Source organism: Coregonus clupeaformis, chromosome 26, assembly GCF_020615455.1.
Source record: "Coregonus clupeaformis isolate EN_2021a chromosome 26, ASM2061545v1, whole genome shotgun sequence".
Classification (NCBI taxonomy): Eukaryota; Metazoa; Chordata; class Actinopteri; order Salmoniformes; family Salmonidae; genus Coregonus; species Coregonus clupeaformis.
Window position 1 is genome coordinate 44,474,123 of NC_059217.1, and position 24,565 is coordinate 44,498,687.

Genomic DNA, 24,565 nt, shown 5'->3' on the forward strand with positions numbered 1-24,565 from the left:
ATCACTGGTTGTTAGGTCAACAGCTGTTTGGCAAGGATTCCTCCATATACAGAGAGAACTATGATTATGGGATTGAGTATTAACTCATTCGCTGAAGTATTCTGCAGTATTGAATAACGTTGATTATTGTTTTTCTCCTCCATCTGCAAACTATATTTGACCACAAACAACAACAAAAACAACATTGAAATGAGGAGAACGAACCACAAACCAGAAAACCAAAATGGCCGCCATGGCTGATATGCTCTGACTCCGACTCACCATCTTGAATGTCGTCTGGCTTCTTGCGTTTCTCGTAGACCACGATGATGATGACCAGGATGATGACCTCGGCCAGGACGCCCAGCAGAGGCCAAAGCCAGGCCAGGTAGCTCCGGACCCGCAGCACAGATACGATGGACGAGGTTCCGAATATGTTGGTGGCGTTACATTGGTACTCCCCTGGGTCGGAGCCGATGTCCAGGTTGATGATGCTCAGCTCAGTGTAGTTGTCTTTGTTGTTAATGAAGAAACGACCGGAGGAGTTGTTGATGTCCTGTGGGGAGAGGGAGGGGGAGAGAGATTATGGTTGTGCCATGAGGAATGATGGTCATGGGAAGAAGAAGAAGAAGAAGAAGAAGAAGAAGAAGAAGAAGAAGAAGAAGAAGAAGAAGAAGAAGAAGAAGAAGAAGAAGAAGAAGAAGAAGAAGAAGAAGAAGAAGAAGAAGAAGAAGAAGAAGAAGAAGAAGAAGAAGAAGAAGAAGAAGAAGAAGAAGAAGAAGAAGAAGAAGAACAACAACAACAACAACAACAACAACAACAACAACAACAACAACAACGTACCATGTAGAACCCGTTGTCCAGTTTGCGCCAGGTCCAGATGGGGTAGGGGTATCCCGTGGCCTTACAGTACAGCAGGGCTTTCTGACCCTCATTCTTATTGTCACTACGCTTGTGGCCTATGATGTCAGGACCAGCTGGAATGAGGGGAAACGACCAATGAGAACAAAGGACATTTAAAAAAAAAGGAAGGCAATGATACGTTTTAGTACTAATACCATGTTATCACATAATAAAGACGTATAGATGTGGGGTGACCCAGCCCATTTCCTGTACTGTGTATAGACCTATAGATGTGGGGTGACCCAGCCCATTTCCCATACTGTATATAGACCTATAGATGTGGGGCGACCCAGCCCATTTCCTATACTGTGTATAGACCTATAGATGTAGGGCTCCCGAGTGGCACAGCGGTCTAGGGCACTGCATCTCAGTGCTTGAGGCGTCACTACACACCCCCTGGTTTGATTCCAGGCTGTATCACAACCGGCCGTGATTGGGGAGTCCCATAGGGCGGCGCACAATTGGCCCAGCGTCGTCCAGGTTTGGCGGTGTAGGCCGTCATTGTAAATAAGAATTTGTTCTTAACTGACTTGCCTAGTTAAATAAAGGTTAAATAAAATTAAAAAATTAAAAAATCCTATACTGTGTATAGATCTATAGATGTAGGGCAACCCAGCCCATTTCCCATACTGTGTATAGACCTATAGATGATCACGCTCTCTGTAGCCGATGTGAGTAAGACTTTTAAGCAGGTCAACATTCACAAGGCCGCAGGGCCAGACGGATTACCAGGACGTGTACTCCGAGCATGTGCTGACCAACTGGCAAGTGTCTTCACTGACATTTTCAACATGTCCATGACTGAGTCTGTAATACCAACATGTTTCAAGCAGACCACCATAGTCCCCGTTCCCAAGGACAATAAGATAACCTGCCTAAATGACTACCGACCCGTAGCACTGACGTCTGTAGCCATGAAGTGCTTTAAAAGGCTGGTCATGGCTCACATCAACACCATTATCCCAGAAACCCTAGACCCCACTCCAATTTGCATACCGCCCCAACAGATCCACAGATGATGCAATCTCTATTGCACTCCACACTGCCCTTTCCCACCTGGACAAGAGGAACACCTACGTGAGAATGCTATTCATTGACTACAGCTCAGCATTCAACACCATAGTGCCCTCAAAGATCATCACTAAGCTAAGGATTCTGGGACTAAACACCTCCCTCTGCAACTGGATCCTGGACTTCCTGACGGGCCGCCCCCAGGTGGTAAGGGTAGGTAACAACACATCTGCCACACTGATCCTCAACACGGGGGCCCCTCAGGGGTGCGTGCTCAGTCCCCTCCTGTACTCCCTGTTCACCCATGACTGCATGGCCAGGCACGACTCCAACACCATCATTAAGTTTGCCGACGACACAACAGTGGTAGGCCTGATCACCGACAACGATGAGACAGCCTATAGGGAGGAGGTCAGAGACCTGGCCGTGTGGTGCCAGGATAACAACCTCTCCCTCAACGTGACCAAGACAAAGGAGATGATTGTGGACTACAGGAAAAAAAATAGGTCTGAGCACGCCCCCATTCTCATCGACGGGGCTGTAGTGGAACAGGTTGAGAGCTTCAAGTTCCTTGGTGTCCACATCACCAACGAACTATCATGGTCCAAACACACCAAGACAGTCGTGAAGAGGGCACGACAAATCCTATTCCCCCTCAGGAGACTGAAAAGATTTGGCATGGGTCCTCAGATCCTCAAAAAATTCTACAGTTCCACCATCGAGAGCATCCTGACTGGTTGCATCACCGCCTGGTATGGCAACTGCTTGGCCTCCGACCGCAAGGCACTACAGAGGGTAGTGCGTACGGCCCAGTACATCACTGGGGCCAAGCTTCCTGCCATTCAGGACCTCTATACCAGGTGGTGTCAGAGGAAGGCCCTCAAAATTGTCAAAGACTCCAGCCACCCTAGTCATAGACTGTTCTCTCTGCTACCGCACGGCAAGCGGTACCGGAGTGCCAAGTCTAGGTCCAAAATACTTCTCAACAGCTTCTACCCCCAAGCCATAAGACTCCTGAACAGCTAATCATGGCTACCCGGACTATTTGCACTGCCCCCCCACCCCATCTTTTTACGCTGCTGCTACTCTGTTAATTATTTATGCATAGTCACTTTAACTCTGCCCACATGTACATATTACTTCAACTACCTCAACTAGCCGGTGCCCCCGCACATTGACTCTGCACCGGTACCCCCCCTGTATATAGCCTCCCTACTGTTATTTTATTTTTCTTCTGCTCTTTTTTTCTCAACACTTTTTTGTTGTTGTTTTATTTTACTTTTTTTATTAAAAATAAATGCACTGTTGGTTAAGGGCTGTAAGTAAGCATTTCACTGTAATGTCTGCACCTGTTGTATTCGGCGCATGTGTCCAATAAAATTTTATTTTATTTTATTTTATTTGATCTATAGATGTGGGGCGACCCAGCCCATTTCCTGTACTGTGTATAGATCTATAGATGTGGGGCGACCCAGCCCATTTCCTGTACTGTGTATAGATCTATAGATGTGGGGCGACCCAGCCCATTTCCTATACTGTGTATAGATCTTTAGATGTGGGGCGACCCAGCCCATTTCCTGTACTGTGTATAGATCTATAGATGTGGGGCGACCCAGCCCATTTCCCATACTGTATATAGATCTATAGATGTGGGGTGACCCAGCCCATTTCCTATACTGTGTATAGATCTATATATGTAGGGGAACCCAGCCCATTTCCTGTACTGTGTATAGATCTATAGATGTGGGGCGACCCAGCCCATTTCCTGTACTGTGTATAGATCTATAGATGTGGGGCGACCCAGCCCATTTCCTGTACTGTGTATAGATCTATAGATGTAGGGGAACCCAGCCCATTTCCTGTACTGTGTATAGATCTATAGATGTAGGGGAACCCAGCCCATTTCCTGTACTGTGTATAGATCTATAGATGTGGGGCGACCCAGCCCATTTCCTGTACTGTGTATAGATCTATAGATGTGGGGCGATCCAGCCCATTTCCTGTACTGTGTATAGATCTATAGATGTTACCTTTACAGTAATGCTATTGGTCAACAACTCAGATTCTGAATCCAAACAACTCAGATGCTTATAAAAGGGTCTTAGATTAAAGATGATTTATCTTATGTTCCAGACTTGCTGTGGTGAGATACCTACACTCTTTCTCTCTCTCCCCCATGAGCTATGGACCATGGCACAAGCCTTGGTTTCTTTGTCTCTCTCTCTCTCTCCCTCCCTCTCTCAGAATAATGCCTTGTAACTTAAGTAATGAAATACTCTTGTATTTAGAATTCCGTTCTCAGACATTTCTTCATTGCCTACTACTGTAAACTCGACTATCGTCTCTTGCATATTGCTAACTGTCTTTATGGAGTCAGATAAACATTTTAGTAGGCTAATTGCTTAGTCTTATTACAAGTCGCATGTGATGTTTATATAATGTAGTGTATCAAATATTACTGCCCACTACATGTTATAGCCACGCCAAATCATGACTCTGCCATCAGCATGACGCAACAGCTTTCGTCGGACCAGGCAATGTTTTTCCACTCACTTGGTGAGTCACATGCCCACTGGAGCCGCTTCTTCTTGTTTTTAGCTGATAGGAGTGGAACCCGGTGAGGTCGTCTGCTGCAATAGCCCATCAGTGACAAGGATCGACGAATTCCGAGATGCCGTTCTGCACACCACTGTTGTACTGCACCGTTACTTGTCTGTTTGTGGCCCGCCTGTTAGCTTGCACGATTCTTGCCATTTTTCTTCGACCTCTCTCATCAACTAGCTGTTTTCGCCCACAGGACTGCCGCTGATTGGATGTTTTTTGTTTGTCGCACCATTCTCAGTAAACCCTAGACACTGTCGTGTCAGGAGGGCGGCCATTTCTGAGATACTGGATCCGGCGCCCCTGGCACTGACGATCATACTACGCTCAAAGTCGCTTAGGTCACTCCTTTTGCCCATTCTAACGTTCAATCGAACAGTAACTGAATGCCTCGATGCCTGCCTGCCTGCTTTATATACAGTAGCAAGCCACGGCCACGTGACTCACTGTTTGTAGGAGCGATCCATTTTCGTGAACAAGGTGTACCTAATAAACGGTCTAACATTCAACACTCAATGGTGGTGTAGGCCAGACCTGGGGACAAATACATGTGTATTTTAGTATTTGTTATTTAAATACTTTTTTTACACCTGTGTCCGTTTGGGTCTGATTATGTGCCCTATAAGTTTCCTGTGTTGTTTTCGTTAGTTTGTGTGTTTCCGCCTGTCCGTTGGTGTCACCTGTGCAGTACTCTGGACTTTGTTTATTGTGACGCACTGTGTTGCGTTGTCGCTCGCCTCCTGGTTTTGAGGTCCTTTATTTTGTATTGTTTATACAGTTAGTAAAGTCTTGTGTGACTCAGCCTATGCGTCCTGCGTCTGACTCCTCAACCGCATCCACATCAACACTGACAAGTGTATTTGAGTCAGTGTATTTGAGTATTTTCAAATATTTTCCAAGTGTATTTCCAAATACATTCCAATATTGTACTACTTGTTTTTTTCAAATAAAGGTTATTTGAACACTTGTTTTGGAAATATATTGAAAAGTAATTGAAATACCTGAAATAGTATTTGAACCCAGGTCTTGTGTAGGCTGGGGGGCTCTATGAAAGGCGCTATTTCCAGGACTATATGACAGTGCTGTTTAAAGATAACACATAAATGTGGCCTTGGGCGTCATATTAGGTCATCATAGCGCCTTGGAATGATGCATCAGTCTAGGATCAATCATATCCATTACCATTCAACACTGGTGGGTGGGCGTCGTACTGTACCTTTAATCTCGATGGTGTGGCTAACCCCATACAACACTATGTTATGTTAACAGAGGGTTACAGATAGGTCGTACCTTTAATCTCGATGGTGTGGCTAACCCCATACAACACTATGTTATGTTAACAGAGGGTTACAGATAGGTCGTACCTTTAATCTCGATGGTGGCGTTAGCAGGCGGGTCCATATTGACGGTGTAGACACACATGTACTCCCCTGCATCCTCTCCTCGGGGCTTCTTCAGGCTGGATTTACACAAAACAAACATCAAGAAAGCCCCAGAAATCCAACACAGTAGAGAGGATCTTTTCAATGTTAATCAACACTTATATGTTCAACCCTCCCCATCAGAGAAATGAACCCCTGTCTCCCTCGTGACATGTGGGGATCCTCAACACAATACTAAATAGGTCTGAGGGGGGAAGTTCAGGGAGAGGATTGCAAAGGGTGCTCCAAGCCCCCAATCAATCATCAAAATATATTTTTAAGTTCCTACACTGGGGGAGAGACAAGAGGGTCCAACCCATCTGCTTTATTAACCAATAAGTGCTTTATTACATCTAATAAGAAAATAGGAAGACAGATAAGTGCCTTATGCCCCCCCCCCCATATCTCACAAGGCAAAACCATGCTAAATAAAACATCAGAAGTGCTATATTTAACACGGAAAATAGTTAAAAGAAACTAAATAACAAATAATTAGCATAAGTGCCATATTATGTCCCTCATGTCTCACAAGAACACACACGGTAAAACCTGCAAGGCAATCTCCCATCCCCTCCAAATAGGTTTTAATAAATCATTTAAAAAATGGAAGGTATTGGGTCCATCATCAACTCCCCCAGTGTCATTACATCAAACCATCGTAGTCCGAGAAACGTTTATTCTATCTCATTGAGGCTGTTAGGGACCGTGGTCCCCAACCTTTGTATCCACCGCCATTCTGAGGGCAGCCTCGGGGCCTTGGACCACCAGACTCAAGGCCTGCTATTGTTCAACTCCCTACCATGTGTGCGGAAGTGCACATACAACTCTGTCAGTTTATCTGCTCTACCGATGCAGGACACTTTACGAACTCAATCATATACAACACTTTACCAACTCAATCATATACAACACTTTACACACTAAATCATATACAACACTTTACACACTCAATCATATACAACACTTTGCACACTCATACTTTGAGTTTCCAATTGTAGAGACTGAGAATGCTTAGGGTTATTCAATTGTCTATTAGCCTCTATGAGGTGTCGAAGTTTGATCCATTATCACTATTTTAAATCCCTTGTCTGCAAGTTTAATAACTATATCTTGATTATGTCTCAGCCTTTTTAAAGCCTGTTGTTGTTCTACAGTTAAATTGTTCTCACCCCTCTCTATATGAAAGAGAAAACCCTTGAATATCACACCCAATAAGATCTAATATGGAAAGTTAAGGTTAGAGTTAGGGTTAGGGTTAAGGTTAGGGTTAGGGTTAGGATTAAGGTTAGAGTTAAGGTAAGGGTTAGGGTTAGGGTTAGGGTTAGGGTTAAGGTTAGGAGTTAGGGTTAGGTTAAGGTTAAGGTTGAAGGTTAGGGTTAGGTTAAGGTTAGAGTTAAGGTTAGAGTTAGAGTTAGGTTAGGTTAAGGTTAGGAGTTAGGTTAGGGTTAGGGTTAAGGTTAAGGTCAGAGTTAAGGTTAGGATTACAGGTTAGCAGGTTGGGTTAGGGTCAAGGTTAGGGTTAGGTTAGGGTTAGGAGAGGTAGAGCAAGGTCAGGCTAAGGTAGAGTTAAGGTTAGGGTTAAGGTTAGGGTTAGAGTTAAGGTTAGGGTTAGAGTTAAGGTTAGGGTTAAGGTTAGAGTTAGGGTTAAGGTTAGAGTTAGAGTTAAGGTTAGAGTTAGGGTTAAGGTTAGAGTTAGGGTTAAGGTTAGAGTTAGGGTTAAGGTTAGGGTTAGGGTTAGGGTTAAGGTTAGAGTTAAGGTTAGGGTTAGAGTTAAGGTTAGGGTTAAGGTTAGAGTTAGAGTTAAGGTTAGGGTTAAGGTTAGGGTTATGGGTTATAGATAGGGACCTACTAGTACTCAGTGTTGGCTCTCTCTCCGCGGGTCTCTTCGATCTCCTCCCCATTCTTCATCCAGAAGCTCTCGATGTGGGCACCATGGGCTGCAGTTAAGTTGCACTGCAGGGTGAGGGGCAGGCTGTGGTGATCACTGGGCAGCGTGATGTGGTCCGACGAGCTGATGGAAGGCTCTGAAACACCAATAAGAAACTTCCAATATCCAATTCAATTTCAATACATTCAATTCATGAAGTAAACTGACATTCCAATTCCTTGAAAAACAATTAGGAACATTTAAATTTCAGTTGACGGAAGGCTCTGAAACACCAATAAGACACCTGGGTTAAGGTCAGTTCCATTTCAAATCAGTTGGGGTCAATTTCATTTAAAATAGTTTCTTATTCTTCTTTTTCTTACTCTTGTAATTTTCAACGTATTTAATTGAAATTAGTTGAAAAGCAATGAGGAAAATTGGATTGGAATTTCAGCGTAATTCCAGAATTGACTAAATTGAAATGGAATTGATCCCAGCCCTGATTGAGACATCACACAGGCTTGTGTTACTAAATGACCCTGTAGTTCACTTTAAACAAGCATAATAAGTAGTAGACACTTACAGTATGAGTACTTTCCCATACCAGAGCCGTACACTTACAGTATGAGTACTTTCCCATACCAGAGCCGTACACTTACAGTATGAGTACTTTCCCATACCAGAGCCGTAAACTTACAGTATGAGTACTTTCCCATACCAGAGCCGTACACTTACAGTATGAGTGATGGTTCCATGTTTCATGAGCTGAAATAAAACATCCCAGAAATTGTCCATATGCACAAATAGCTTATTTCTCAAAAATGTTAGCCACAAATTTGTTTACATCCCTGTTAGTTAACATTTCTCCTATGCCAAGATAATCCATTCACCTGACAGATGTGGCATATAATGAACCTGATTAAACAGCATGATCATTACACAGGTGCACCTCTCTACCATAAAACGTTGTTTTAGAGAATTTGGCAGTACGTCCAACCTGCCTCACAACCGCAGACCATGTGTATGGCGTCGTGTGGGCGAGCGGTTTGCTGATGTCAACGTTGTGAACATAGTTCCCCATGGTGGCGGTGGGGTTATGGTATGGACAGGCATAAGCTACGGACAACGAACACAATTGCATTTTATCTATGGCAATTTGAAGATCCTGAGTCCTTGTCGTGCCATTCATCCGCAGCCATCACCTCATGTTTCAGCATGATAATGCACGGCCCTATGGTTGCAAGGATCTGTACACAATTCCTGGAAGCTGAAAATGTTAGTTTTTCCATGGCCTGCATACTCACCAGACATGTCACCCATTGAGCCTGTTTGGGATGCTCTGGATCAACGTGTACGACAGTGTGTTCCAGTTCTCACCAATATCTAGCAACTTCGCACAGCCATTGAAGAGGAGTAGGACAACGCCCACAGGCCACAATCAACAGCCGATCAACTCCATGCGAAGGGAGTTGTGTCGCACTGCATGAGGCAAATGGTGGTTACACCAGATACTGACTGGTTTTCTGATCCACGCCCCCACCTTTTTTGTTAAGGTACAGTGGGGAAAAAAGTATTTAGTCAGCCACCAATTGTGCAAGTTCTCCCACTTAAAAAGATGAGAGAGGCCTGTAATTTTCATCATAGGTACACGTCAACTATGACAGACAAAGTGAAAAAAAATCCAGAAAATCACATTGTAGGATTTTAATGAATTTATTTGCAAATTATGGTGGAAAATAAGTATTTGGTCACCTACAAACAAGCAAGATTTCTGGCTCTCACAGACCTGTAACTTCTTCTTTAAGAGGCTCCTCTGTCCTCCACTCGTTACCTGTATTAATGGCACCTGTTTGAACTTGTTATCAGTATAAAAGACACCTGTCCACAACCTCAAACAGTCACACTCCAAACTCCACTATGGCCAAGACCAAAGAGCTGTCAAAGGACACCAGAAACAAAATTGTAGACCTGCACCAGGCTGGGAAGACTGAATCTGCAATAGGTAAGCAGCTTGGTTTGAAGAAATCAACGTGGGAGCAATTATTAGCAAATGGAAGACATACAAGACCACTGATAATCTCCCTCGATCTGGGGCTCCACGCAAGATCTCACTGCGTGGGAGTCAAAATGATCACAAGAACGGTGAGCAAAAATCCCAGAACCACACGGGGGGACCTAGTGAATGAACTGCAGAGAGCTGGGACCAAAGTAACAAAGCCTACCATCAGTAACACACTACGCCGCCAGGGACCAAATCCTGCAGTGCCAGACGTGTCCCCCATGCTTAAGCCAGTACATGTCCAGGCCCCGTCTGAAGTTTGCTAGAGTGCATTTGGATGATCCAGAAGAGGATTGGGAGAATGTCATATGGTCAGATGAAACCAAAATATAACTTTTTGGTAAAAAACTCAACTCGGTCGTAGTTTGGAGGACAAAGAATGCTGAGTTGCATCCAAAGAACACCATACCTACTGCTGAAGCATGGGGGTGGGAAACATCATGCTTTGGGGGCTGTTTTTTCTGCAAAGGGACCAGGACGACGATCCGGTAAAGGAAAGAATGAATGGGGCCATGTATTGTGAGATTTTGAGTGAAAACCTCCTTCCATCAGCAAGGACATTGAAGATGAAACGTGGCTGGGTCTTTCAGCATGACAATGATCCCAAACACACCGCCCGGGCAACGAAGGAGTGGCTTCGTAAGAAGCATTCAGGTCCTGGAGTGGCCTAGCCAGTCTCCAGATCTCAACCTAGAAAATCTTTGGAGGGAGTTGAGGAAGTCCGTGTTGCCCAGCGACAGCCCCAAAACATCACTGCTCTAGAGGAGATCTGCATGGAGGAATGGGCCAAAATACCAGCAACAGTGTGTGAAAACCGTGAAGACTTACAGAAAATGTTTGACCTGTGTCATTGCCAACAATGGGTATATAACAAAGTATTGAGAAACTTTTGTTATTGACCAAATACTTAGTTTCCACCATAATTTGCAAATAAATTCATTAAAAATCCTACAATGTGATTTTCTGGAAAAAAATTTCTCATTTTGTCTGTCATAGTTGACGTGTACCTACGATGAAAATTACAGGCCTCTCTCATCTTTTTAAGTGGGAGAACCTGCACAATTGGTGGCTGACTAAATACTTTTTTTCCCCACTGTATCTGTGACCAACAGATGCATATCTGTATTCCCAGTCATGTGAAATCCATAGATTAGGGCCTAATGCATTTATTTCAATTTACTGATTTCCTTATATGAACTATAACTCAGTCAAATCTTTGAAATTGTTGCATGTTGTGTTTATATTTTTGTTCAGTATAGATACAGTACATATCTCTGGATAAGAGTGTCTGCTAAATGACTCAAATGTAAATCCATGACTGACTGTCCAAACCCATGTTAAAATAGTTCCCAACTCATACTGAAGCTGATGACATGACATCAACCAATTCAGCCTAGCTCTTAGATACTCCTTTTCACCCTAACATGCATAAACATAACATTTATAAGAATTAAATATGAAAGAACACAGAAGGACAAAATTAAATATGGGTTAGATTGGTTAGATGGTTTAGATGGGTTAGATGGGTTAGGTGGGTTAGATGGGTTAGGTGGGTTAGATGGGTTAAGTGGGTTAGATGGGTTAGGTGGATTAGATGGGTTAAGTGGGTTAGATGGGTTAGGTGGGTTAGATGGGTTTGATGGGTTAGATGGATTAGGTGGGTTAGGTGGGTTAGATGGATTAGGTGGGTTAGGTGGGTTAGATGGGTTAGGTGGGTTAGATGGGTTAGGTGGGTTAGATGGATTAGGTGGGTTAGGTGGGTTAGATGGGTTAAGTGGGTTAGGTGGGTTAGGTGGGTTAGATGGGATAGGTGGGTTAGATGGGATACGTGGGTTAAGTGGGTTAGGTGGGTTAGATGGATTAGATGGGTTAAGTGGGTTAAGTGGGTTAAGTGGGTTAGATGGGATAAGTGGGTTAGATGGGTTAGATGGGTTAGGTGGGTTAGATGGGTTAGGTGGGTTAGATGGGTTAGGTGGGTTAGATGGGTTAGATGGGTTAGGTGGGTTAGATGGGTTAGGTGGGTTAGATGGGTTAGCTGATTTTGTATGTTTGCCCACTGACAAAGACATGATCAGTCTATAATTTTAATGGTAGGTTTATTTGAACAGTGAGAGACAGAATAACAACAAAAAAATCCAGAAAAACTCATGTCAAAAATGTTAGAAATTGATTTTCATTTTAATGAGGGAAATAAGTATTTGACCCCTCTGCAAAACATGACTTAGTACTTGGTGGCAAAACCCTTGTTGGCAATCACAGAGGTCAGACGTTTCTTGTAGTTGGCCACCAGGTTTGCACACATCTCAGGAGGGATTTTGTTCCACTCCTCTTTGCAGATCTTCTCCAAGTCATTAAGGTTTCGAGCCTGACGTTTGGCAACTCGAACCGTCAGCTCCCTCCACAGATTTTCTATGGGATTAAGGTCTGGAGACTAGCTAGGCCACTCCGGGACCTTAATGTGCTTCTTCTTGAGCCACTCCTTTGTTGCCTTGGCCGTGTGTTTTGGGTCATTTTCATGCTGGAATATCCATCCACGACCCATTTTCAATGCCCTGGCTGAGGGAAGGAGAAAACAGAAAAACACCCACAAAGCATGATGTTTCCACCTCCATGTTTGACGGTGGGGATGGTGTTCTTGGGGTCATTGGCAGCATTCCTCCTCCTCCAAACACGGCAAGTTGAGTTGATACCAAAGAGCTCGGTTTTGGTCTCATCTGACCACAACACTTTCACCCAGTTGTCCTCTAAATCATTCAGATGTTCATTGGCAAACTTCAGACGGGCCTGTCTATGTGCTTTCTTGAGCAGGGGGATCTTGCGGGCGCTGCAGGATTTCAGTCCTTCACGGCGTAGTGTGTTACCAATTGTTTTCTTGGTGACTATGGTCCCAGTTGCAAGATCCTCCTGTGTAGTTCTGGGATGATTCCTCACCATTCTCATGATCATTGCAACTCCACGAGGTGAGATCTTGCATGGAGCCCCAGGCCGAGGGAGATTGACAGTTCTTTTGTGTTTCTTCCATTTGCGAATAATCGCACCAATTGTTGTCACCTTCTCACCAAGCTGCTTGCCGATGGTCTTGTAGCCCATTCCAGCCTTGTGTAGGTCTACAATCTTGTCCCTGACATCCTTGGAAAGCTCTTTGGTCTTGGCCATGGTGGAGAGTTTGGAATCTGATTGATTGATTGCTTGTAGGACGGGTGTCTTTATACAGGTAACAAGCTGAGATTAGGAGCACTCCCTTTAAGAGTGTGCTCTAATCTCAGCTCGTTACCGTATAAAAGACACCTGGGAGCCAGAAATCTTTCTGATTGAGAGGGGTCAAATACTTATTTCCCTCATTAAAATGCAAATCAATTTATAACATTTTCGATATGCGTTTTCTGGATTGTTTGTTGTTATTCTGTCTCTCACTGTTCAAATAAACCTACCATTAAAATTATTGTCACGGATGCCGCCGAGGCTGTCCTCCTCCTTGCTCGGGCAGGCTTCAGGTCATCCCCGGAGTACAGCTACTACCGTTGATGTTTTCGATGTTTGTTTTGTCATGTCTAGTTAGTGCACCTGTTTCGTATTCTGTATTGATTATGTCACCTATAAGTTCCCCTATGTTATGTTTGTATTTTGTGTGTTATTGTCCGCCTGTCATGTATGTATAGGTTCGGTACCTTGGCATTTCGTGGTGATTTTACGCACTCGCGTATTTGTTTCGCCTCTTGTGTTTTTGAGGTCGTTTATTTGTGTGTACCTATAGAGGTGATTAGTAAAGTCGTCTTGACTTATTCCTCTGTGTCCTGCGCTTGACTTCACCACCGCATCCACATCAGCACCTTGACAATTATAGACTGATTATTTCTTTGTCAGTGGGCAAACGTTCAAAATCAGCAGGGGATCAAATACTTTTTTCCCTCACTGTAATATTATTAGTCAAGGACTGAAATACATACATTTAAAATGTCACACATATCCTAAATATCAGTACATACACACAATATCTAGGCCTATTACATAATAAGGTGCAAATTACAATACAATATATATAAAATGGCTGTGTCACTTCATAATCCCCTTTGTGCAGTAAGGTGTTATTGTATCTGGTTTTTGAATCTGGTTTTATTGCTAGTTTGAGTTACCTGGGGTTACAGAGAGTTCTGACATGCATGTTACGGACACTTTCCCTCCATGTACATCTAAGTGCGATACGTGCTACTTTTTTCTGGACCAACTGTAATTGACCTATGTCCTTCTTTGCCACACATGACCACACAGCTAGGCAGTAGTCCAGGTGCGACGAAACTAGGGCCTGTAGGACCTGTCTGGTCGACTGAGATGTCAACAAGGCAGAGCAACACCCTATCATGGACAGACCTCGTCCAATTTTAGCAACCATTGAGTCTATATGTTTTGACCATGAAAGCTTGCTATCTAGGTTTACACCCAGCAGTTTAGTCTCCTCAACTTGCTCAATAGCCACATTATTCAATAATTGATCTAAACAAGGTTTAGCGTTGAGCAAGTGATTTGTCCCAAATATTATGCTTCGCTTTTTAGATAATTAGCACCAACCTATTGCTAATTACCCATTCTAAAAACTGACTGGAGCTCTATGTTAAGTGTCTCAGTTATTGATTTTACTGTTGCAGCGGACGTGTATACTGTTCAGTTGTAGCGTACATAGACACACAGCCTTTATTCAAGGTCAGCGGGAGGTCATTTGTAAAAACAGAAAAACAATAATGGCCCCAGCTGGCTGCCTGCGGATACACCACAGTCAACTGAATTTGCAGAGAGGCTTCCATTAACGAAAACCCTCAGTGTTCTATTAGATAGGTAACTCTCAATTCATAGCAAAAGGCAGAGGATGCAAATGCATAACACCTAAGTTTTTTCAGCAATAGGTTATGATCAAAAGCTGCACTGAAGTCTAACAAAACAGCTCCCACAATCTTCTTACTATCAATTTCTTTCAGCCAATAATCTGTCATTTGTTTCAGTGCAGAGCATGTTGAGTGCCCTTCCATATCAGCAAGCTGAAAGCATTTGTAACAAGCTGATTGGTCGGCTGTTTGAACCATTAACCTCTTAAGGATCGGAACCTTTTTTTCAATTTTCGCCTATAATGACATACCCAAATCTAACTGCCTGTAGCTCAGGACCTGAAGCAAGGATATGCATATTCTTGATACCATTTGAAAATGTGAAATGAATGTAGGCGAATATAACACATTAGATCTGGTAAAAGATAATACAAACAAACAAACATGCGTATTAAAAAAAGAATGTATCATCTTTGAAATGCAAGAGAAAGGCCACAATATAATATTGCAGTTTAGGCGCAATTTAGATTTTGGCCACTACATGGCAGCAGTGTGTGTGCAAAGTTTCAGATTGATCCAGTGAAGCATTGCAATACTGGACTATTTTTGTATCAAGTCTGCCCAAATGTGCCGAATTAGTCAATTGATACATTTTCAAGTACATAACTATAGAGAACATACAAAAATGATATGGTAATACAAAATGTAAGTTTACACACTCCCAGGAATGTCATACATGATGGATCATTAGCTTATACACTAACTTTCACACATCTAGATGGTGGGGTGGGGTGTGGAGCCAGAGACAGCAGGGGTTCAAACTGTAGAACCCAGTTCCTACATTTGAATATAAAAATGGATTTTATCAAACAAAACTATGCTACATTTTATCTCTGGGACCCTTATGATGACAAATCAGAGCAATATTACTGAATGTAAGTACATTATTTACCTTCAGAGGTGAATGTATCAAACCAGTTGCCGTGATACGTTTTTGTTGTTGTGCCCCTCCTCAAACAATAGCATGGTATTTTTTCACTGTAATAGCTACTGTAAATTGGACAGTGCAGTTAGATTAACAAGAATTTGCTCTCTGTCCATATAAGACATGTCTATGTCCTGGAAAGTTTGCTGTTACTTTACAACAGTCATGCTAATCACATTAGCGCACGTTAGCTCAACCGTCCCGTATACGGGACACCGATCCCGTAGAGGTTAAAGGGTGCTCTTCTATTCTTGGGTAGCAGAATGATCCTTGCCTCCCTCCATGTCTGAGGGCACACACTGTCTTCTAGGCTTAAATTGAAGATGTGGCAAACAGGAGTCACAATGTGCTCCGCTACCAACCTCAGCAATTTACCATCCAGGTTGTCGGTTCCAGGTGGTTTGCCCTTATTTATAGATACCAACAATTCTTTCACCTCTTCCACACCCACTTTGTGGAACTCAAAACTACAGTGCTTGTCTTTCATTATTTGGTCCATTATGCATGAATATGAAGGTTCAGCATTTGTTGTTTGCATGTCATACCTAAGTTTGCTAATCTTGTCAACAAAAAAGTGTTTTATTATGAACAAGCCAACTGCCTCAATGAAAGATGGAGCCGAGTTTGCTTTCTTGCCTAGAATTTCATTTACAGTGCTATGAAAAAGTATTTGCCAAACTCTGCATTCCACAGTAAGAACATCATACCAAAGGTCAAGCATGGTGGTGGTGGTGTGATGGTTTGGGGATGCTTTGCTGCCTCAGGACCTGGACGACTTGCCTTAATTGAAGGAACCATGAATTCTGCTCTGTATCAGAGAATTCTACAGGAGAATGTCAGACCATCCGTCTGTGAGCAGAAGCTGAAGCGCAGCTGGGTCATGCAGCAAAGACAATGATCCAAAACACACAATCAAGTCTACATGAAAAATTGCTAAAAGCAACAAATTGGAAGTTTTGGAATGGCCTAGTCAAAGTCCAGACTTAATCCCAATTGAGATGTTGTGGCAGGACTTGAAACGAGCAGTTCATGCTTGAAAACTCAAACATCACTGAGTTAAAGCAGTTCTGCATGGAAGAGTGGGCCAAAATTCCTCCACAGCGATGTGAGAGACTGATCAACAACTACAGGAAGCATTTGGTTGGAGTCATTGCAGCTAAAGGTGGCACAACCAGTTATTGAGTGTAAGGGGGCAATTACTTTTTCACACAGGGACATTGGGTGTTGCATAACTTTGTTTATGAAATAAATGAAATAAATATGTAATTGTTGTGTTATTTGTCCACTTTTGTTCCCTTTATTTAATATTAGGTTTTGGTTGAAGATCTGATAACATTCAGTATCACAAATATGCAAAAGTAGAGAAAATTAGAAAGGGGGCAAATACTTTTTCATAGCACTGTAAGTACTCCAGAGCTTTTTACTATCATTCTTTATATAATTTATCTTTGTTTCTTCTTCTTTTTGTTTAGTTTAGTTACATGATTTCTCAATGTACTGTATGTTTGCCAGTCTGCTGTGTTGCCAGACTTATTTGCTATTCCCTTTGCCATACAGTTTTTCAATTAATAATCTATCCATGGGGATTTGGCAGTTCTAACTGTCAGTTTCTTGATGGGCCCATGCCTATCAGTAACCGGAAGAAGCAGTTTCATAAATGCTTCAAGTGCAGCGTCCGGATGTTCCTCATTACACACATCAGACCTACAAATATTTTTCACATCTTCGACATAGGAATCATTACAAAACCTCTTGTATGATCGTTTAAACACAGGTTTAGGTCCAGTCTTTGGAAATTTGGTTTTTCTAGATATGGCTATTATATTATGATCACAACCAGTCAATATTTAGGTCACCCAGAAAATATCCCTCTCTGTTGATTTCACATACATTATCCAACATTTCACACATACTGTATAGTCCAAATACTGACTTTTAGCACCTGGTGGTCTATAGCAACTTCCTATGAGAATAAGCTTTAGGTGATGAACATGTAGCCGTATTACTTCCACATCATCTGACATGAGATCCTATCTCAGCCTAACAAGAATATGACTCTGGACATACACTAGCGGTCAAAGGTCTTAGAACGCCTACTCATTCAAGGGTTTTTCTTTATTTTTACTATTTTCTACATTGTAGAATAATAGTGAAGACATCAAAACTATGAAAATAACACATATGAAATTATGTAGTAACCAAAAAAGTGTTTTCAACAAATCAAAATATATTTTATATTTGAGATTCTTCAAATAGCCACCCTTTGCCTTGATGACAGATTTGCACTCTCTTGGCATTCTCTCAACCAGCTTCACCTGGAATGCTTTTCCAACAGTCTTGAAGGAGTTCACACATATGCTGAGCACTTGTTGGCTACTTCTCCTTCACTCTGCGGTCCGACTCATCCCAAACCATCTCAATCTGGTTGAGGTCGGGGGATTGTGGAGGCCAGGTCATCTGATGCAGCACTCCATCACTCTCCTTCTTGGTAAAATAGCCCTTACACAGCCTGGAGGTGTGTTGGGTCATTGTCCTGTTGAAAAACAAATGATTGTCCCACTAAGCCCAAACCAGATGGGATGGCGTATTGCTGCAGAATGCTGTGGTAGCCATGCTGGTTAAGTGTTCCTTGAATTCTAAATAAATCACAGTGTCACGAGCAAAGCACACCACACCATAACACCTCCTCCTCCATGCTTTACGGTGGGAAATACACATGCAGAGATCATCCATTCACCCACACCGCATCTCACAAAGACACAGCGGTTGGAACCAAAAATCTCCAATTTGGACTCCAGACCAAAGGACAAATGTCCATTGCTCGTGTTTCTTGGCTCAAGTAAGTCTCTTCTTATTATTGGTGTCCTTTAGTAATGGTTTCTTTGCAGCAATTCTACCATGAAGGCCTGATTCACACAGTCTCCTCTGAACAGTTGATGTTGAGATGTGTCTGTTACTTGAACTCTGTGAAGCATTTATTTGGGCTGCAATTTCTGAGGCTGGTAACTCTAATGAACTTATCCTCTGCAGCAGAGGTAACTCTGGGTCTTCCATTCCTGTGGTGGTCCTCATGAGAGCCAGTTTCATCATAGCGCTTGATGATTTTTGCGACTGCACTTGAAGAAACTTTCAAAGTTCTTGAAATGTTCCGTATTGACTGACCTTCATGTCTTAAAGTAATGATGGACTGTCATTTCTCTATGCTTATTTGAGCTGTTCTTGCCATAATATGGACTTGGTCTTTTACCAAATAGGGCTATCTTCTGTATACCCCCCCCCACCTTGTCACAACACAACTGACTCAAACGCATTAAGAAGGAAAGAAATTCCACAAATTAACTTTTAAGAAGGCACACCTGTTAATTGAAATGCATTCCAGGTGACTACCTCGTGAAGCTGGTTGAGAGAATACCAAGAGTGTGCAAAGCTGTCATCAAGGCAAAGGGTGGCTATTTGAAGAATCTCAAATATAAAATATATTTTGATTCCATATGTGTTATTTCATAGTTTTGATGTCTTCACTTTTATTCTACAGTGTAGAAAATAGTTTTAAAAAATAAAGAAAAACCCTTGAATGTGTAGGTGTTCTAAAACTTTTGACCGGTAGTATACATGGCAACTCCTCCTCCATCTGCATTTCTATCTTTCCTGTATATTCTATAACCATGTATAGCTACTACTGCATCATCAAATGAATGATCTAAGTGTGTTTCAGAGATGGCCAGAATATGTAATATTGTTTTCTGATGTTAATAAGTTGTCAATTTCATTAACCTTGTTTCTCAGGCTACATATGTTAATATGGGCAATTTTGTTGTCCTTTTCTGGGTTGCTTGTTTGTTTTTAGTGCTTTTCTGAGAGGCTGATCCGAGGTAGACATGTGAGTGACATTTACATTTGAGTCAATGGTACTGAGTGGGCTTCCCACAGTGGGCTTCTTCCTAAAGCAGACAGTTTCAGTGCAAACAGTGGAATTCAATTCTATGTGCATGTGATTATTGCAGACAATACCCTCGGAGCTAACAGTTAAAGTAACATAGATTAGGTTACTTACATTGACTGTACTTCTATTTCTCTGGGATATAATATGATATAATACGATATAACACGGTGATGGCTTCTACTAGGGAACTGGTGGTGGTCCTGGAGGTTTTGAAAGGGGGGCTTGGATAGTGGTGGAGCATCAACCATGTTGCTTACACCTCACAGATGTACAAACATCAAAGGGTCTATTGGGAAGGGGTAGGGAGTGAATTGGGACTGGCTGCTAATGAAGCCGCTAACCCTGGGGGGGCGGGGTTACTCTACTCTGTCTCTTACCACTCACTCTGCAGCACAGTAATGGTGGTCTGTGCTCCGATCCAGGTGGTGACAGGGTTTTGGTGCAGATCGTTTCTCCTCGGATCATTACTGGCCCGACACTGACGTCCCAGAATCCTCCAGACCGAGACGCGTCACGCCCAGAACGCTCACACCGTTGGTGCTGTGTTGATGATGGACTCACAACGTTTACGGGCGCCGTCCCAGAGCTGGCGTAAGGAGTCGGCCCAGTTGATCTCAGCGTGCCACCACTGGATCTCTGGGGTGGGGTTACCGACCACGTCACAGTACAGCTCAAAGGTGTCGCCTGTTAGTTTGGTCTCAGACAGGGGAGACTTCACAAAGCCAGCTATGGAGGTGGAGTAGGAGTAGGAGTAGGAGTGTAGTCATCCACGGGAGAGGAGGACAGTAGTGTAGTCATCCACGGGAGAGGAGGACAGTAGTGTAGTCATCCACGGGAGAGGAGGACAGTAGTGTAGTCATCCACGGGAGAGGAGGACAGTAGTGTAGTCATCCACGGGAGAGGAGGACAGCAGTGTAGCCATCCAAAGGAGAATAGTGTGTAGCCATCCAAGTGAGCCAGGGAGGGTAGAGAAAAAGGGTGAGTGTGTAGGATGGATGAAAGGGTGAGTATGTAGGATGGATGATAGGGTGAGTATGTAGGATGGATGAAAGGGTGAGTATGTAGGATGGATGAAAGGGTGAGTGTGTAGGATGGATGAAAGGGTGAGTGTGTAGGATGGATGAAAGGGTGAGTATGTAGGATGGATGAAAAGGTGAGTGTGTAGGATGGATGAAAGGGTGAGTGTGTAGGATGGATGAAAGGGTGAGTGTGTAGAATGGATGAAAAGGGTGAGTGTGTAGGATGGATGAAAAGGGTGAGTGTGTAGGATGGATGAAAGGGTAAGTGTGTAGAATGGATGAAAGGGTGAGTGAATGAGAAAGGATAAATTAAAGGAATCAGTTGGAAAAAAGAGAAAGAAAATGTTAAATCATAAGGCTAAGGTAGACTCAATCATAATCAGAAAAAGGTGACAGTAAATAATATGGTGATGTTAGAAACGGAGTAAAATAAAAATAAGTGAGTAGAAAAAACCTAGGCCTTAATAACGTCGTGTTATCGTCAGTTACCTAAATGTTCTAGAGGAGAAAAAAACGTATTTGGTATTAAATCCTCTAGATTTTTATAATTAGTATTAATATAATTAGTATTATAATTCGTATTAATATTAAAGCACCCAGAAGAGACTTCCCAGGCATATTGTGTAACTGTAAACGTCAACATTCACTGGCTGGCTGTGTATCAGTCGGCAGTGACCTCAATACGATCTAGATCTTCTATTCCTACTATTTCTGGGACATTGTCATTTAAAATGTCCGGCAATAGTCCTCCCCATCCCCCGACTCTGAGGACGCCTCTGCTAGACTCCGAGTGAGGCCCAAATGGCTCCATAAATAGGAATGTCATAGCAACTGAACATTTGAACCCGTGACCTTGTCATCATGCATATTCCCTCCTTTGAAAACATAATCTGCATCCCAATAGGGAATAGGGTGCCATTTTGTATGCAGTACTTGTCCTCTAATGACGTTTCTGGGCTTGTGTCTGGGTCATAATGCTGCTCACATCAACAATGCAGCCAGCCAGTCAGCAAGACAGCAATACCATTACCCAATAGCAGTAATACTATTAGCCTACTACAAGGTCTATAACATTATGGACCATCTCTGTAATCTACTACATAAAGGATATATTATTTGCATTACAAATGCCTCTTTTAAAATGGCTCTCTTTTGAAATTATCCACATTATGTTGGATGAGGGATGGACAGTTTTTTGAGTGCTTTGCTCATGAGAGAAATTATGTATTTCATACCGACTCACGATTTGAACCTGTGACCTTGGCATCATGCATATCAATCAGCACCTGGATATCACCAAATATCCTATACATGAATTACTGCTATTGCTAGTTCATTGACGATAGCGCTGACTGGCTGGCTCCCTTAGTCAAACGCTAGTCAGGGTTGGGGTCAATTCAGAATTGAGTTGCGAATTGGTCTTTAATTCCAATTCAATTCTTGAATTGGCCACACCCCACAGGAAGCAGAATTTGAATTAAATTTGAATTAGAGTACAGTGCATTCGGAGAATATTCAGACCCCCTTCCCTTTTCCACATTTTGTTATGTTACAGCCTTATCCTAAAATTGATTACATAATTTTTTTCCTCATCAACCTACACACAATACCCAATATTGACGAAACAAAAACAGGTTTTTAGAAATGTTTGCTAATGTATTAAAAATAAAAAACAGAAAGACCTTATTTACATAAGTATTCAGACCCTTTGCTATGAGACTCTACATTGAGCTCAGGTGAATCCTGTTTACATTGAGATGTTTCTACAACTTGATTGGAGTCCACCTGTGGTAAATTCAATTGATTGGACATGATTTGGAAAGACACACACCTGTCTATATAAGGTCCCACAGTTGACAGTGCATGTCAGAGGGAAAACCAAGCCAAAAGGTCGAAGGAAATGTCCGTAGAGCTCCAAGACAGGATTGTATAGAGGCAGAGATCTGGGGAAGGGTACCAAAAAATGGAAGAAGTTTGGAACCACCAAGACTCTTCCTAGAGCTGGCCGCCCGGCTCTAGGAAGACCAATAAGGCCTTTATGGTAGAGTGGCCAGAAGGAAGCCACTCCTCAGTAAAATGCACATGAGAGTCCGCTTGGAGTTTGCCAAAAGGCACCTAAAAGACTCTCAGAAACTGAGAAACAAGATTCTCTGGTCTGATGAAACCAAGATTGAACTCTTTCGCCTGAATGCCAAGCATCACAACCTGGTCCCATCCCTATGGTGAAGCATGGTGGTGGCAGCATCATGCTGTGGGGATGTTTTTCAGCGGCAGGGACTGGGAGACTAGTCAGGATCGAGGGAAAGATGAACGGAGCAAAGTACAGAGCAAACCTGCTCCAGAGCACTCAGGACCTCAGAATGGGACGATGGTTGACTTTCCAACAGGACAACAACCCTAAGCACACAGCCAAGACAACGCAGGAGTGGCTTTGGGACAAGTCTTTGAATGTTCTTGAGTGGTCCAGCCAGAGCCCAGACTTGAACCCGATCTAACATCTCTGAAGAGACCTGAAAATAGCTGTGCAGCCACGCTCCCCATTCAACCTGACAGAGCTTGAGAGGATCTGCAGAGAAGAATGGGAGAAACTCCCCCAAATACAGGTGTGCAACACTTGTAGCGTCATACCCAAGAAGACTCAAGGCTGTAATCGCTGCCAAAGGTGCTTCAACAAAGTACTGAGTAAAGGGTCTGAATACTTATGTAAATAGGATATTTCAGTTTTCTATTTTTAATAAATCTGCACAAAAAAATCTAAAAACCTGTTTTTGCTTTGTCCTTATGGGGTATTGTGTGTAGATTGATGAGGGAAAAAAACAATTTCATCAATTTTAGAATAAGGCTGTAACGTAACAAAATTTGGAAAAAGTCAAGGGGTCTGAATACTTTCAAAATGCACTGTAAGTAGAATTTCATTCAATTAATGTATAATTTATTCCATACATCATTATGCACATTTATTTTTACATCATGTTACCAATACTCTGTTTAACATGTTCTTCAAACATTTCATTTTTAAAACTCATTCTCCTTCAATGAGTTTATAATAATTATAGTGATTTGGAAATATTGTAATTTATTAAATATTAGATAATCACCTTTTCCAGAATGCATTAGATCAACCACTCAGAACACAATGAAAGGGAATCTAACATCTCATGACAACAATACAAACAAAATACTGTTTGACATCTTTGATTATAATCAAGCTAATATTTGAAATGGTATCTGTATTCTTTAGAGGTGGAAGATGCTTTTGGCAAAATATTTGTCAAAGGAATGAGACTCACAAGTTTTATGTCCAGTTTGAATTTATTTGAATTGGTTTTAATTAAATTCAAATTCCTTTAATTCAAATTCAATTCAAATTCTGCTTCCTGTGGGGTGTGGCAAATTCAAATTCATGGGTTGAATTGAATTAAATTCAGAAATTCCGAATTGACCCCAACCCTGATGCTAGTCACTGTGCTTCTGCAGTCCTTGCTCTTTGGGGTTTCGACTGGGTATCTGTAAAGCACTTTGTGACAACTACTGATGTAAAAAGGGCTTTATAAAATACATTTCATTGGCTGATTGAATTTGATCGCTAGTACACCGACAGAATATACTGTGCAAAAAGCAGTCTTGTTTTTATGTTTGTGGCCAACATGGCAAACCAATTCCCCGTGTGGATTAATAAAATATCTAATTTAATCTGAAATACCACCAGCCAGGCAGCAACTGAGTAGAAATACATCAAGTTAAATCATTTGCAAATTCCTATTTTCTCAGAAATGATCCACATTATTATTGTGGAGCTCAATATAAGGGCTGATCAACATTATTATTGAGGAGCTCAATATAAGGGCTGATCCACATTATTATTGTGGAGCTCAATATAAGGGCTGATCCACATTACTATTGTGGAGCTCAATATAAGGGCTGATCCACATTATTAGTGTGGAGCTCAATATAAGGGCT

The 24,565-nt window shown here is 42.3% G+C and overlaps 1 protein-coding gene across 2 annotated transcripts in view; it reads right to left on the minus strand.

Moving 5' to 3' along the window:
* LOC121540786 (neuroplastin) overlaps window positions 1-24,565 on the minus strand; it is a 50,628-nt gene that overhangs the window by 4,213 nt on the left and 21,850 nt on the right. For both annotated transcript variants that reach the window (XM_045207880.1, XM_045207879.1), the window contains exons 2-5: window positions 7,765-7,939; window positions 5,859-5,953; window positions 823-956; window positions 262-535 (exon numbers count right to left, since the gene is read on the minus strand). In XM_045207880.1, coding sequence (XP_045063815.1) covers window positions 262-535; window positions 823-956; window positions 5,859-5,953; window positions 7,765-7,939 — 678 coding nt within the window. The remainder of the gene's footprint in view (window positions 1-261; window positions 536-822; window positions 957-5,858; window positions 5,954-7,764; window positions 7,940-24,565) is intronic.